The 17314-nt window shown below is 48.3% G+C and overlaps 1 protein-coding gene across 1 annotated transcript in view; it reads right to left on the minus strand.

Moving 5' to 3' along the window:
- Window positions 1-202: 202 nt before the first annotated feature.
- Window positions 203-17314, minus strand: part of c1ql3a (complement component 1, q subcomponent-like 3a) — a 154167-nt gene continuing 137055 nt past the window's right edge. The window contains exon 2 of the mRNA XM_034172760.1: window positions 203-807. Coding sequence (XP_034028651.1) covers window positions 628-807 — 180 coding nt within the window. The 3' untranslated portion in view covers window positions 203-627. The remainder of the gene's footprint in view (window positions 808-17314) is intronic.

Here is a 17314-nt window from a genome sequence, read left to right on the forward strand (position 1 = left end):
GAATTCTTCTGGAATTTCCCAAGCAGCTTAAAGTAGCAGGCAACTTAGCAGACCCACTCAATGTGTGACATGGTTAATAAAAAAATAAATAAATCTATCTTGTAACTATTGCTTTAAATTATTTTATTATTATTATTATTTTAGTAAAATGAAGCAGACATTCTGACTGATGTAACGCATGTATTGTTTGAACAGATGAATTGTTTGGTGTTGGAGCAAACTGAATTTGAATGCTTTTAGCTAAGGTGTATGTAAACATTTGGCCTCACTGTTATGTTGACACATATGATGGTTAAGACAGTAGTGAGAGAGGTAACTATCTGTCATGGAACAGGAATGCACTTTCCAAGTGCCTTTTGTAACACACTCGTCCACTCCTCTCACCATCACAGGAACCTACATCTCCCCAACTGAGTTTGGCCAAAGGTATGTGGAGAGAATATGGTTTTCTCCCACACATCAGCCATTCTCATCCAAAGTCAGTTTTACACAGGACAGTAATGGTGGCAGTATGACGAAAATGGATGAATATCCAGGTTTTTTAAAATTTTTGTGGCTCCACACAAAAGAATAGGTGTGATCGTCTTATTTATGGTAGAAGCTTGAGCCTGAGAGCACACAGAGGATCTAGTCAGCGTAGATAATGAATCCGGAGAAAGTGCTATACTTGTTGTTGTTTCCTCCATGAGCTTTTCCTCCATCAAGTTTAATGTAGACCTCATCTCCTGGCTCCAGGTGCAGCACAGCACTGTTGCTGGCATAGTCGTAGTTCTGATCAGCATCCTGAGCAATGGCACTGGCCCGCACCTAAACAAACACAAAAATATACACCGAATAAAGATTTCAACATGATGCATTACACTAAAGTGTAAAAGAACAGCAAGGAACCACCTTGGCTCATGGATGGCAACCATTCAGGCAGACAACTAGTCCATTGAGTCCATCCCCATCTCATGACAGTGGCCATCTTATCTACCATAGCTAAGTGAAACATGGGTAGTCCCTCTGCTTTTGTAGTCACTGGAGTTCTCGACACTGAGCCAACATGTGCTGGATTATGATTAGAGAAATGTAACTTTTGGTACTCCACACTCTCCCAAAGCAATCATTCACCTAACACAAAGCCATTTCAGCAGTAGCCAAGGATCATCTGAAAACATGTGCTAGAGTACTTCACAAAGTTCTCAGCCTAACCCAAAAAATGCCACAGAAGAAAAGTTGTTGGTCTTCTTTAACTTCAACGCGCTTACCCCACCATTGTTCAAGCTTTGCTTTTGGAAGAAGGTCACATCTTGAGCCTCCAGATGCTTTTCTTTCAGGGTCAGGCGAAGAACCTTTTAAAGTACCCTCATATTACCAAAGGTATCTCATAACCATACAGCAAGGCGGGATGCAATCTTGCTCTTCTTGTTCTTGTTATTATAAAATGTTATTGTTATTGTATTTTATTGTATAAAATGTCTTGTTATATATATATATATATATATATATATATATATATATATATATATATATATATATATATATATATATATATAGTAGCGCCATGGCCTCGATTTGCCCTAATTAAATAAAGTACATTAAGGCTGTCTCAACAACAACCTGAGTTTTCAGCTGGAGACAGACTGTGGTTTCCACTTTTAACTGAGAAATTCCTAAGTCATGGAGATCTTCAGATAAGTCTGGATATGTACCCCGATGGTCCAACACTGCTTCACAGAGGAAAAACAAAGCTGTAATTCAAAGTTCTTCAAAGGGAAGCCCTCGCCTTTATGAGTTAAACTCTGGTCATTATGAATTACATGACATTATAATTGCTTCACATCAGAATCCGAGCTTCTCCAAGCTTGAAGAAATAAATGGACTGCATTTATATAGCGCTTTTCCATCTGCATCAGACGCTCAAAGCACTTTACAATAATGCCTCACATTCACGCCAAAGTCAGGGTGCTGCCATACAAGGCAGGGATCACTACAAAGCAATAGGGAACCCACCTTATGGTCTCAAGACTGCAAGATGATATCGCTTCCCCCATAACACGTGGTCATAAACTTTGTCCTGACAATCAGCTTTTATCTTGAGGTTTAAATCAAAGGAAAAGACCTTTGGTTTGCAATAAAATTTTAGATCAGTACTTCTTTCATTTATATCTAAAGACTTATAATGTTTGTTTGCAGTAACTATTCAAACAAAATGCTTTGCAGGTAGTCATTCCATTTATTGATATGTGTTCTTGCCACTGATGTTGTTTAAGTGTGATTCTGCCTCCATCGTCAAATGTTGATGAAATAACCTGTTTTAACCCAGAGGATGTGTTTAAGTAATGATGAATGTGTCCATTTGAGTGTCTTAGAATAACAGTATACTGCAAATTAATTAATGTGTTTAAATAGTTGAATAATTTCTACCTTCTGAGGACCTTTTTCCGGTTGAGAACCATGGCCTCGGATTTGGAGGTGCTGATTTTCATCCTGAACGCTTCACACTCGGCTGCAAACCACCCCAGTGCATGCTGAAGGTCCTGATTTGATGAAGCCAACAGAACCACATCGTCCGCAAACAGCAGAGACGAGATTCTGTGGTTCCCAAACCAGACCCCCTCTACACCCTGGCTGCGCCTAGAAATTCTGTCCATAAAAATAATGAACAGAACCGGTGACAAAGGGCAGCCCTGGCGGAGGCCAACGTGCACTGGAAACAGGTTTTACTTACTACCGGCAATATGAACCAAGCTCCTGCTGCGGCCGTACAGGGACCGGATAGCCCTTAGCAAAGGACCCCGGACCCCGTACTCCCGGCGCACTCCCCACAGGGTGCGCCAAGGGACACAGTCAAATGGCTTCTCCAGATCCACAAAACACATGTGGACTGGTTGGGCAAACTCCCATGAACCCTCGAGCACCCGATGACGCGTGTGTAGCGTCCAGTGTGCCGCGACCAGGACGAAAACCACACTGCTCCTCCTGAACCCGAGGTTCGACCATCGGTCGAATTCTCCTCTTCAGTACTCTGGAATAGACCTAACCAGGGAGGCTGAGGAGTGTGATCCCCCTATAGTTTGAACACACCCTGCGGTCCCCCTTCTTAAACAGAGGGACCACCACCCCAGTCTGCCAATGCAGAGGCACTGTCCACCGTAAACAGTGCTGGTAGAGAGCTGCTTCCACCTCCTGAGGCGTCGGACGGTTTGCCAGAATCGCTTCGAGGCCGACCGATAGTTCTCTTCCATAGCCTCCCCGAACTCCTCTCAGACCCGAGTTTTTGCCTCTGCGACCGCACGGGCTGCGGCACGCTTGGTCTGCCAGTACCTGTCAGCTGCCTCTGGGGTCCCACCTACCAACAAAGATAAGTAGGACTCCTTCTTCAGCTTGATGGCATCCCTTACTTCCGGTGTCCACCACCAGGTTCGGGGATTGCCGCCGCAACAGGCACCAGAGACCTTGCGACCACAGCTACGAGCAGCCGCATCGACAATGGAGGTGGAGAACATGGTCCACTCAGACTCCATGTCTCCAACCTCCCCCGGGATCTGGGAGAAGCTCTCCCGGAGGTGGGAGTCGAAGACCTCGCTGACAGAGGGTTCCGCCAGTCGTCCCCAGCAGACCCTCACGATACGTGTGGGCCTGCCAGGTCTTACCGGCTTCCTACCCTCCCAGCGGATCCAACTCACTACCAGGTGATGATCAGTCGACAGCTCTGCCCCTCTCTTCACTCGAGTGTCCGAGACACCCTTGTGCTCGAACATGGTGTTCATGATGGACAAACTGTGACTAGCACAGACGTCCAACAACTGAACACCATTCGGGTTCAGATTGGGGAGGCCGTGCTTCCCGATCACCCCCCTCCAGGTCTCACTGTCACCGCCCACGTGGGGGTTGAAATCCCCCAGGAGAACAATGGAGTCCCCAGTCGGAGCGCTATCTAGTACCCCTCCCAGGGACTCCAGGAAGGTCGGGTACTCTGCACTGCTGCTCGGCCTGTAGGCCAAGACAACGGTAAGAGACCTGTTCCTGACCCGAAGGCGTAGGCACGCGACCCTCTCGTTCACCAGAGTGAACTCCAACACTTGGCGACCGAGCTGGGGAGCAATCAGCAATGCGACCCCAGCTCTCCGCCTCTCCCCGTGGGCGACGCCAGAAAAATGAAGCGTCCAGCCCCTCTCCAGGAGTTGGGTACCAGAGCCCAAGCTGTGCGTGGAGGTGAGCCCAACTATCTCTAGTCAGTATCTCTCAATCTCCTGCACAAGCTCAGGCTCCTTCCCCCCTAGCGAGGTGACATTCCACGTCCCAACAGCCAGGGGCTGTGAGCATGGACCGGGCCGCCGGGCCACCCGCCCTCGACCGCCACCCAATCCTCTCTGCACCCAACCCCCATGGCCCCCTCTGCAGGTGGTAAACCCACAGGAGGGCGGGCCCACGTCACTCTTTCGGGCTGAGCCCGGCCGGGCCCCATGGGCTAAGGCCCAACCACCAGGCGCTCGCGCGCGAGCCCCAACCCCAGGCCTGGCTCCAGGGTGGGACCCCGGCTACGCCATACCGGGCGACTGGTCATGGAGGAGAGGTATATAGTAATATTTCTAAATTCACAAAGACTTTTAATTTGGCTCCAACAATGTTTTAAAGCTACTAGACATCATTTTCAACAAACGCCTTCTACCTTTGGGTTCCTGCAAGCTGACAATGGAGCTGATTTCAAACCAGCAGCTAACCTGCAGGCAAAGCCAGCTGACACAAGCCTTGGGATCACTCGGGGACACCTCTGGTTAACCCCTCCGACCCAAGTGAGCTAACGCTGCCCAGAGTAGAAATATCGACGACGGACAGATGGAACCTATGGAAGTAAGTCTGTGCCATCAGAGTTTGAATTTGAATTTTTAAGGTTGAATATTTTTAGCATCAAAATCAGAGTTTGAAGTTGAATTTCTAAGGTTGAATTTGGTTAGCATCACATTATTCAGCCTCAAAAACTTCAACCTAAAAAAAAAAAAAACAACCTAACAAAAATTCAACCTCAAAAAAATTCAACCTCAAAAAAAAGAAAAGCAGAGAGAAGCAATCGATCCCTGTCTCAATCATCCAACGTCACAGACTTACTTCCATACATAAACATTGGGAGATTGAGACAGGGATCAATTGCTTCTCCCTGCTTTTCTATTTTTTGAGGTTAATTTTTTTGAGGGATTTTTTGAGGATGATTTTGATTTCCTCCAAACATGACACCTGGCATTCATACCAAAGAGTTCAATCTTTGTCTTATCATACAAGAGAATTTTGTTTCTCATGGTCTGAGAGTCCTTCAGTTGCTTTTTGGCAAATGCCAGGTGGGCTGTCATGAGCCTTTTACTAAGGAGTGACTTCCGTCTGGCCAAATACATGCCTGATTGGTGGATTGCTGCAGAGATGGTTGTCTTTCTGGAAGGTTCGTCTCTCTCCACAGAGGAATGCTGGAGCTCTGACAGAGTGATCATTGAGTTCTTGGTCACCTATCTGACTCAGCTGCTGCTGCTGACCCTGTGCCTTGTATATATATTCTGTGTCCACAGGGGTGTGCATATTGTACATTGCAAAAAGTTTATATTACAAAAGTTTATACAATAGGTTAGGTTAAAAAAAAATTGTCCCAGTTAACTACACCAAGATCTGGAGAAACTGCATTTCGTTCTGCCTGTAATGGTCGAGTGACAATAAAAGTGAGTCTGAGTCTGAGTCTGATAGATCCCAACATCTTCCATTTACAGATGATGGAGGTCACTGTGCTCATTGGGACCTTGAAAGCATCAGAAATGTTTCTGTACCCTTCCTTGGATTTGTGCCTCGAAATAATCCTGTCTCGGAGGTCTACAGACAATTCCTTTGACCATGCTTGGTTTGTAATTTACCCAATGTGGGCTCCAGTTAAGCTGTAGAAACATTTCAAGGATGACCAGTGGAAACAAGATGCACCTCATTGCGATTTTGAGCTTCATGGCAAAGGCTGTGAATACTTATGTGCATGTGATTTAAAAAAAAAATAAAAACAAAACAAAAAATTTTCACATTGTCATTATGGGGTGTTGTGTGTGGAAATTTGAGGAAAATTAATGAATTTTATCCTTTTTGGAATAAGGCTGTAACATGTAACAATGTGGAAAAAGTGAAGCACTGGGAATACTTTCTGGATGCACTTTAAAAGAGGAAGCCTTGTGGAAGAAATCACTGTTTTACTTTAAACCAACATGTATATGTAGTAAATAAGAGCAAAACCTTGGCTGAATCACACCTGATACCAATATGGAACAGTGTGCTGCCTGCCTCTGTGCTGTACTTTAATAGTGTTCTTAAAGAAAGATTGATGTGGAGCACCACCACTTCTATGTGGAGCAACAAAATAAATAGAAAGATGATCATTTATCTTCAAAATGGGGTAAAATTAGATAATTGGAAAGAAACTGTAGATCATCTCAGCTGGGAGATCCGTCCTCGAGCCAGAGTGAAACATTCCTGTTGGGAAAGTGTAATGACACGGACCCACAACAGGGGGCGTAAATGAACAGACAATAGATGAGCCAAAAATACAACACTTTACTGTTGTGAAATGTGCACAAGGAGAATACAGACAAACATAGAATTTGGATCACAATCAAAAAATACAAGGTGACATGTGGGTAGGCTCGAGGATAGGAGACGTCCGTCCCGAGTAGAACCGGATCCCACACGATTTCCACTGCCACCGAACCCGAAGGATACTGGAGTCGCCAAGTCCTGAGTCCCCAGGTGGTCACCGTCTCCGACTGTCAGATCTGGTACTGCTGGCAGGAAGCAGAAGAACAGATGTAATGAGTGTGTGAAAACACACCCAGTAAACAGTCAGCAAGTTCTTCTTTTAATAGTCGGGTAGGAAAAACACCTCCACCTTAACACCAGATCACAGTGCAGAATCAATCTCCTATTTTTACGTGGTTCGGAGTGAGGAGTGAAAACCATTCACTGCTCGTCAATCCACGAACCCCCAGCCTCCCGCTGGAAATAGCGAGTTGAATCTCCTGCAAAAGATCACAAAAAAAAACAGAACAGCTAGCACGTGCGTAGGCACAATCACGGTTGAGAATTTACCTTAGAGGTACACGATATCTCGGCGACGAAGTGGAGATGTAGTCCGGCTTTTGTGTGTGTGTGTGATGACCTGGTGATTGGTGACAGCTGTCATAGTTGATGAGTGACAGCTGTCACCCCGGGTGTTCTTGTGAGGCAGCAGCGCCCTCTTGTGCCTGAAGCCCGCACTTCAAGCAGGGCGCCCTTTGGTAGTGGGCCAGCAGTACCTCCTCTTCAGCGGCCCACACAACAGGACCCCCCCGTCAACGGGCGCCTCCTGGCGCCCGACCCGGCTTGTCGGGATGGCGATGGTAGAAGTCGGCCAGGAGGGCCGGATCCAGGATGAAGCTCCTCTTCACCCAGGAGCGTTCTTCAGGTTCATAACCCTCCTAGTCCACCAGGTACTGGAAACCCCGGCCCTTCCGGCGGACGTCCAGGAGCCGACGCACAGCCCAAGCCGACTCCCCGTCGATGATCCGGGCAGAAAGCGGTGCCGGTCCGGGAGCACAGAGGGGTGAGGTGTGATATGGTTTCACTCTGGAGACATGAAAAACCGGGTGGATCCGCAGTGAAGCCAGGGGCTGGAGCTTCACTGCGGCAGGACTGATGACTTTGAGGATCTTAAACAGTCCAATGTATCTGTCTTTGAGTTTTGGGGAGTCCACTTGTAGAGGAACGTCTTTCATGGAAAGCCATACCTCCTGCCCTGGCTGGTATGCAGGGGCCGGGGAACGCCGGTGATCTGCATGGGCTGTGGCCCTCATCCGGGCTTTCAACAAGGCAGAACGGGCGGTGCGCCACACCCGATGGCACCTCCGCAGGTAGGCCTGGACCGAGGGCACACCGACCTCGCCCTCCACCACAGGAAACAATGGGGGCTGGTACCCCAGACACACCTCAAACGGGGAGAGGCCGGTGGCAGAGGACACCTGGCTGTTATGCGCGTACTTGATCCAGGCCAGATGTTCACTCCAGGCCATCGGGTGTGCGGACGTCACACAGCGCAGGGCTTGCTCCAGTTCTTGGTTGGCCCGTTCTGCCTGTCCGTTGGTCTGCGGGTGATACCCGGACGAGAGGCTCACGGTGGCCCCCAGTTCTCGGCAGAAACTCCTCCAGACTTGAGAGGAGAACTGGGGACCTCGATCCGAGACGATGTCCATGGGTATCCCATGCAGACGCACGACGTGGTGGACCAGGAGGTCTGCTGTCTCCTGGGCCATAGGGAGCTTCGGGAGGGCCACGAAGTGGGCTGCCTTGGAGAATCGGTCCACTATCGTGAGGATGATAGTCATGTCCCAGGACGGCGGGAGGCCCGTAACGAAGTCCAGGCTGATGTGGGACCAGGGGCGATGGGGCACAGGTAGCGGCTGGAGGAGTCCCTGTGCCCGTTGGTGGTCAGCTTTTCCCCTGGCGCAGGTGGTGCAGGCCTGGACATAGTCCCGGACGTCGGCTTCCATGGACGCCCACCAGAAGCGCTGCCGGACCACTGCCACGGTCCTTCGCACCCCTGGATGACAGGAGAGATTGGAACCGTGACAGAAGTCCAGGACGGCAGCTCTGGCCTCCGGTGGGACATAGAGGCGGTTCTTCGGTCCGTTACCTGGGTCCGGGTTCCGTGCCAGGGCCTCCCGGATGGTCTTCTCCACATCCCAGGTGAGGGTGGCCACGATAGTGGACTCAGGTAGGATGGATTCCGGCGGATCCGACAGCTCAGTTTTGACTTCGACTTCGTGAACCCGGGACAGGGCGTCTGATCTTTGGTTCTTGGTCCCGGGGCGGTAGGTGATCCGGAAGTCAAAACGCTCGAAGAACAATGACCAGCAGGCTTGCCTGGGGTTCAGCCGCTTGGCAGTCCTGATATACTCCAGGTTCCGGTGGTCCGTGAAAACCGTAAATGGTACCGCAGCTCCCTCTAACAGATGTCTCCACTCGTCAAGAGCCTCTTTCACCGCGAGGAGTTCCCGATTGCCCACGTCATAGGTTCACTCAGCTGGGGTCAACCTGCGTGAAAAATAGGCACAAGGATGGAGAATCTGATCGGACTCCCCGCTCTGGGACAGCACGTATCCTATCCCTGAGTCCGAGGCATCCACTTCTACCACAAACTGGCGGCTAGGATCGGGCTGCAGAACTGGTGCAGCCCGATCCTAGCTGCACCAGAACTGGTGTAGTCGAAAACCGGCGTTTCAACTCCCTAAACGCGGCCTCACACCGATCCGACCAGGTAAATGGTACTTTGGAGGAGGTCAGAGCTGTCAGGGGGCTAACTACCTGACTATAGCTCTTAATGAACCTCCTGTAGAAATTCGCAAAGCCGAGGAACTGTTGCAGCTTCCTATGGCTTGTCGGTTGGGGCCAGTCTCTCACCGCCGCAACCTTGGCTGGATCAGGGGCGATGGAGTTGGAGGAGATTATGAACCCCAGGAAGGACAAAGAAGTGCAGTGGAACTCGCACTTCTCGCCCTTTACAAACAGCCGGTTCTCCAACAACCGCTGCAGGACCTGATGTACATGCTGGACATGGGTCTCAGGATCCGGGGAAAAGATGAGAATATCGTCTAGGTATACGGAGACGAATCGGTGCAGGAAGTCCCGCAAGACGTCATTTACCAAAGCCTGAAACGTCGCGGGGGCGTTGGTGAGGCCGAACGGCATGACCAGGTACTCAAAGTGACCTAATGGGGTGTTAAATGCCGTCTTCCACTCGTCTCCCTTCCAGATCCGAACCAGGTGGTACGCATTCCTAAGATCGAGTTTTGTGAATATTTGGGCTCCATGCAGGGGCGTGAACACCGAATCTAACAGGGGCAGAGGGTACCGGTTGCGAACCGTGATCTCGCTCAGTCCCCTGTAGTCAATGCATGGATGGAGGCCGCCGTCTTTCTTGCTCACAAAAAAGAAACCTGCACCCATCGGGGAGGTGGAGTTCCGGATCAGCCCGGCAGCTAACGAGTCCCGGATGTAGGTCTCCATTGATTCGCATTCCGGACGTGAGAGGATGTACAGCCGGCTGGATGGGTACTCAGTGCCCGGGATCAAATCAATGGCGCAATTGTACGGACGGTGTGGAGGAAGAGTGAGTGCCAGATCTTTGCTGAAGACGTCAGCGAGATCGTGGTACTCCTCAGGCACTGCCGCAAGATTGGGGGGGACTTTAACCTCCTCGTTAGCGGTCAAACCGGGTGGAACCGAGGATCCTAGACATTCCCGGTGACAGATTTCGCTCCACTGAGCCACAACCCCAGACGGCCAATCAATCCGGGGATTGCGTTTGATCATCCATGGGAAGCCCAAAATCACGTGGGAGGTAGAAGGAGTCACAAAAAACTCAATCTCCTCCCGATGATTCCCAGACACCACCAGAGTCACAGGTAGTGTCTTGTGTGTGATTAAAGGGAGAAGGGTGCCATCTAGTGCCCGCACCTTCAATGGCGAAGGAAGCGCCACCAGAGGGAGCCCTACCTCCCTTGCCCATCTGCTGTCCAGCAGATTCCCTTCTGACCCCGTGTCCACCAGTGCAGGGGCCTGGAGGGTTAGATCCCCACTCAGGATCATAACTGGGAGTCGTGCAGAAAGACAGGTTTGTCCCACGTGAATTTCTTGGCCCACCCTTAGCCCAGTTTCTAAGAGCGGGCGTTGGTGTTTAACCGTTTGGGGCAGTCTCTCTGCTGATGCTCGCTTGAGCCGCAGATAAAGCACTCTCCGCGGGCCAGCCTCCTTTGTCTGTTAGTGGCTCTGACTTTAGCCCTGCTCGTGTCCATAGCTTCATCAGCAGGGGGAGCTGTCGCCACACGGAGTGCTAAGGCAGTGGAGCGTGGGGAGGGCGGTACCTTTTCGGACCCGAAAGGAAGAGGGACAGCGCGTACCCGACCACGCCCTTCGTCTCGCTCCCGACGGCGTTCCTCTAGCCGATTGTCTAATCATATGACCAGATCAATAAGCCCATCTAAATCCCGCGGCTCATCCTTAGCCACCAGATGCTCCTTCAGGACTGACGACAGTCCATTTACAAAGGCGGCGCGGAGTGCAGCGGTATTCCAGCCGGACCCCGCAGCCACGATGCGGAAGTCTACCGCATACTCAGCTGCACTCCGACGCCCCTGTCTCATTGACAGCAGTGCTGTTGAAGCAGTCTCACCTCTGTTTGGGTGATCAAATACTGTTCTGAACTCCCTCACAAACCCAGTATAAGAGGTAAGGAGCCGTGAATTCTGCTCCCAGAGGGCCGTAGCCCAGGCGCGTGCCTCGCCTCAAAGCAAATTAATTACATAAGCCACCCTACTGGCGTCTGACGCGTACATCACGGGACGCTGTGAAAAGATGAGCGAACACTGCATTAAAAAGTCCACGCACGTCTCCACACAACCACCATACGGCTCTGGGGGACTTATGTATGCTTCAGGGGATGGTGGGGGGGGTCGTTGAATGACCAGTGGAATGTCTATATTCGGCACCGGTTCAGCAGGAGGAGGAGCTGCAGCAGCACCCTGAGCGCGCACTTCCACCTGCGCGGTGCGAGCCTCCATCCTGCGATTGAGGATGAGGTTCTGCTCGGTCATTAGATCCAACCGAGCAGTAAAGGCGGTGAGGATTTGCTGCAACTCACCAATCACGCCTCCTGCAGACGCCTGTGCACCCTGCTCTTCCATTGGCTGTCCAACAGATGGTTGACGCCCCTTGGGATCCATGACGATGGCCCAGATATCCTGTTGGGAAAGTGTAATGACACGGACCCACAACAGGGGGCGTAAATGAACGGACAATAGATGAGCCAAAAATACAACACTTTACTGTTGTGAAATGTGCGCAACGAGAATACAGACAAACATAGAATTTGGATCACAATCAAAATATACAAGGTGACATGTGGGTAGGCTCAAGGATAGGAGACGTCCGTCCCAAGTAGAACCGGATCCCACACGATTTCCACTACCACCGAACCCGAAGGATACTGGAGCCGCCAAGTCCTGAGTCCCCAGGTGGTCACCGTCCCCGACTGTCGGATCTGGTACTGCTGGCAGGAAGCAGAAGAACAGATGTAATGAGTGTGTGAAAACACACCCAGTAAACAGTCAGCAAGTTCTTCTTTTAATAGTTGGGTGGGAAAAACACCTCCACCTTAACACCAGATCACAGTGCAGAATCAATCTCCTATTTTTACGTGGTTCGGAGTGAGGCGTGAAAACCATTCACTGCTCGTCAATCCACGAACCCCCAGCCTCCCGCTGGAAATAGCGAGTTGAATCTCCTGCAAAAGATCACAAAAAAACCAGAACAGCTAGCACGTGCGTAGGCACAATCACGGCTGAGAATTTACCTTAGAGGTAGACAATATCTCAGCGATGAGGTGGAGATGTCGTCCGGCTTTTGTGTGTGTGTGTGATGACCTGGTGATTGGTGACAGCTGTCATAGTTGATGAGTGACAGCTGTCACCCCGGCTGTTCCTGTGAGGCGACAGCGCCCTCTCGTGCCTGAAGCCCGCACTTCAGGCAGGGCGCCCTTTGGTAGTGGGCCAGCAGTACCTCCTCTTCAGCGGCCCACACAACAATTCCAGAGTGAACCACAGTATTTTAAATGTTCAATGCTCCAGACATCTGACAAAAGAGGGCCTTAGTCACCAGTCTGGAGTTTTGATTGAAGATGTTCAGCTGACAGGTTTTTGTGTCGATAGTTTTGCTATTTGTCACAATGTTACTTCACCCAACAGCACAGTGGGTGTATTCACTGTGAGATGGGGTCTGTATTATGTGACTGTCTGAACAAGGTGGAAGTGGTGGAGGCTTTATTTATTTATTAATTTTTGACCCCTTGTCTGTATATATATGTCACTCTAGTTTGAGTCACAACAGACTCGTTCCATAAAGAATATGTACCATTTTTACCCGAAGCCATCAAATATGGCCATCGGGTATTACAAAGACTTTGCGTCCGCCCATCTGTCTGTCTGTCCGTCCGTGTTTCCATCTGTCTGTGCTCAGCATAAGTTCAGTCCTATTACTACCAGAGTCTTCAATTTCATACGGAACATTCTTGGGACACAGACTTTGGACAAGTTCAAAGATGGCTAACCTTGATCCATTTTAAGATGTATTTCAAGAGGTTAAAAAGTCACATTCCGTTTCATTCTGTTCCTTTTTTTTTAGGAGCAGGGGTGACAGCCAATCAGAGTAGAGCAGCACTGTGGTGTCAGGGGCTGGTCTAACTAGCTATAAACTCCATTTTGTTTGTGTGTAAATGTAATGTCTATGTTATATATTATGTAAACGTTAGCGAGAAATAAACACTTCTAAAATGAAAAAAGATGTTTTTAGAACCTGATAACACCTCTGAAGTTATTGTAAAGACATTTTGCAGATGTTAGCGTGGTGACATCACAGGGTGGTCTAACTAGCTGCAAACTCTGTTTAATTTGTGTGTAAATGTAACCTATTTGTCCTATATTATGTAAAAGCTAGTGAGAAATAAACACTTCTAAAACTGAAAACGCTGTTGTAACCTGATAACACCTCTGGAGTGATTTACAAGACATTTCACCGACATCAGCGTGCATGCTAACGTCCTCTAACTCAATCCTCACTTCTGCTCTTGTCAAAAGCTCAAGTATGCACACACACAGCCTTCCTACAGACACCATTAAAATGTAAATATTGTTTATGACTGATTGATAGGGGGGCTTTGTTGAGCATGTACAAATTGTACGTAAGACAATAGGATCTTAATAATTAATGTAAATAACAATAAATGTATGATTAATTTATATATATATATACAGACATACACACACACACACACACACACACACACACACACACACACACACACACACACACACACACACACACACACACACACACACACACACACAGCACTGGTACACTAACTGCATATTATAAAGAAGATAACACTCATACGGCTGAGGGTAGTTTAGCATTGCATTATATCTAATATTCCAGTAGTAATTTGCTGGTGCCTTTTTGTTCTCAAAGATCAAGGACGTACTGACAGGAGAGAGAGAGAGAGAGAGAGAGAGAGAGAGAGAGAGAGAGAGAGAGAGAGAGGAGAGAGAGAGAGAGAGAGAGAGAGAGAGAGAGAGAGACAACGTGCCAACTCCTGCCCACAGAAGGAGGTAGTCAGGAGGAGAGTTGCAGAGGTAAAAATATGCAGGATTTCATATAAATTACTGAATATGTTGAGACAGCACTGAATGTACATGTGCATAAGGATGTGGGAAAGCTATGAATCAATGTGCCAAATGTGAAGGATAAAGATAGGCATCATATGAACAAATGAAGGTGAATACACAAAAACATGAAGTATCTTGGATTCATGCTGTGTGCAATGAAACAGAAGTCAAATTTCTTTTTCCACAAAGTGTTCTGAAGTGGGGTTATACTTATCTGTTAGCTTTACTTTTTTGGGGGGAGGGGGGTGGTTCTTTGCATTTGCTATTTGCTGTTAAGGTGTGTTTACACATAACAACGACAAGTCATGAATGCCACGAAGTACACATTCTTGGCCGCTGATCACAAATGTGATTATTCGGGGCAAATGCATCAGGTGTCCTCAGGAACTGCTGCAGCCTGTTACCACACGTTATGATTAATGGCATGTGTTGCTGGAGAATTATCAGGAACCATTACGCACGGTCAAGAATAGGTTTCTGCATTGTTGTGGAAACGTCATCTTCTGTCACGTTGTAAATGAGGTGAATTGTCTCCACACACAAACCCATATTCATCCATCAGCTGCTGAACAATTCAGACCACTCCAGTTTGCTCCACAGAAGAAGAACTTTGAGACTGCATGTTTAGTTGGGCTCTGTGCCATGGAGTGGTGCAGAGAGGAGGAGGAGACAGATAGCCAGATGTGTGGCTCCATGCGGCTCTCGTCTCTCATTTTGCCAATCAGGCACATGCAGCAGGTGGAGCACCTGCAGGAGCGTGCTGAGGAGCATTGGAATGAAACTTTTAGCTGACCTGGCATCACCGTACTCCTTCAGCATACTGTAGCAATGAAACTGAATGCAGTGCAGCAGGGTTAATTGTGCGTGCTTCAGAGAAGAACACTGTCAGGCTCTATTAACGATCACCACTAATCAAGACGGATCAATACGCTTAGTTGCGGCTTCCACGACAAGAGGTGAAATGAGGGCAGTGCGTGACATTCGTGGAAGATTTTTTGACAGCCAAAAACATGCTCCACGAAAATCATGAATATCACGCACCAACACGCACTATTAAGAAACCTATTCAGATCTGCTTACTCCAGTTAAGGGTCGCAGGGAGCTGGAGCCTATCCCAGCAGACATAGGGCGTAAAGCGGGGTACACCCAAAGAGGTTATATATAAGAACTCGAGTCCACACTCCCAATGCTGCCCACTAAACGTGAACGTCCCTTCATGAACAGCACCATGACACCTCCTAACTGGGCAAAATATTGACAAAGTTCCCAGATGTTAATGCATTTTCAGTGGGGATTCGCAACTGAACACACTCAGAAAAACACTCGCAAAATACGTGTTAAAATGTCGTTCTGACCTGGATATCAAGCCAGTAATGGATGGCCCTTATTTAAGGATGAACACAGCAATGGCCGGTGTCACCGACCAAATGGTCCCCTCTAAAAATCGGTCCGCCCTGCCTTCACTGCGCATGCGTCATCAGCCGCAGTTGACCGATTATCACCTCATTTCTGCTTCAAACTGCACTCCAGCCATCATCTGTATTAGTGACAGATATCTGAAGCTTTTGTACAACAATCATTTCCACATAAATTCAGCATTATTCATCATAAAAGAAGGAGGAAGCGATCAGAGCGCTGCAGCTACATGAACTGCTAGCTGCTGCGTTCACAGCGCGTCTGTCATTTCAAAGTGTCACCGAATATCGCCTTGTTTCTGCTTAAAATGGCCTTGAGTTTGCTTAAAACTGACTTTAGAATGATTTAAGAGGTTTTACCTTGTCATCTGATAGTTAATAATCCCATTAGTCCATTTGATCGCTTTGGGTGAAGAGACTCTTTCTCAGACGGGCTGTTGACACTCCAAAATGACACAAGATCAGTGGAGGCAGGGCGGGCCAATTTTTACGTGGGGACCATTTGGTCTGCGACACCCGTTTCATAAAGCAGTCTCATCTTTTAGTCTATTAAACTTACTTAGTCGACTACGTTAGTCGCCCGACATTTTCCATCTAATCACTGTTTCACATCGACGGTTAAACTTGTAGATTAGACGTCTTATATTAGTCAACGATTTTCACGGGCACAGTGGCCACATGAGCACCGTTGCCACGAAATGCCTCTAATGTGAGAGAGTTTTATTTACTTCTGGTGTAACAGTATATCTTCCCCCTGAAAATCTTCCCCCCACCCCTGAAAGGCAACATTCCTACAGAGAACGATACTGGTATTCTTTCTGTATGTATCTATAGCTGTCCACAATAGTAATATTTCCTCTTCTGAAGTATCTTTAAATCCCCCTTCCAAATATACTCTACAAATATATGGACCTGACTGACAACCTGAAATATGGTAGAATCCATGATTGGGTGGAATGGAAGAGAGAATTTACACAAAAAAGGGGGTCAGACACTTGGAGGATGAAAATGTTGTTTTCCATTGTTACATCTATGTATTATCTGGGAAGGATGAAATGGGTGATAATGACAGTTGCTGACTGGTAATCAGAGCTTTTGAAAGGTGCGGGTTCACATCAAGTGGGTGATGTGTTTTTCTTTCCACTTAAGCCGTGTGATGTGGTCCCACAGGTACTGGCTGGTTTTATTTTTACAACAGTTGATATTCTACAGATGTGTCCTGCAGCATTAAGAGAATGGAGCCCAGCCACTGTTTTGGGTGATGGTAACTGCCTAAATTGCACAGCCTTAGAAATCAGGAATAATCCTGACAGCTACTCTCAAATTAGTGTGGCCTGCATAGACCAGATAAGCTACTACAGGATTGTCAGCCCATCCTCTGACGACCTTGTGAAAGCTGTTGTGAAGACTGTAACATATGCCAACATGACCCTTGTGTATGCCCTCAGCACAGTCATCGCCAAGCCCCTGTACACCTTTTAACCAGCCAAAGGTGTGAGAGGGCTTCAGAGTCCTGCATAGACAAGAAAAGTGGTTTGTAGGGACATTAGATCATCGCTGGACTCAACCTGTGACATCAAGTGGACTATCAATTCTCCACAGGAATTTTGACACAATCACTTCTTACTCCTGTTACCAAAGACA

This window comes from Thalassophryne amazonica, chromosome 1 (genome assembly GCF_902500255.1).
Source record: "Thalassophryne amazonica chromosome 1, fThaAma1.1, whole genome shotgun sequence".
NCBI lineage: Eukaryota > Metazoa > Chordata > Actinopteri > Batrachoidiformes > Batrachoididae > Thalassophryne > Thalassophryne amazonica.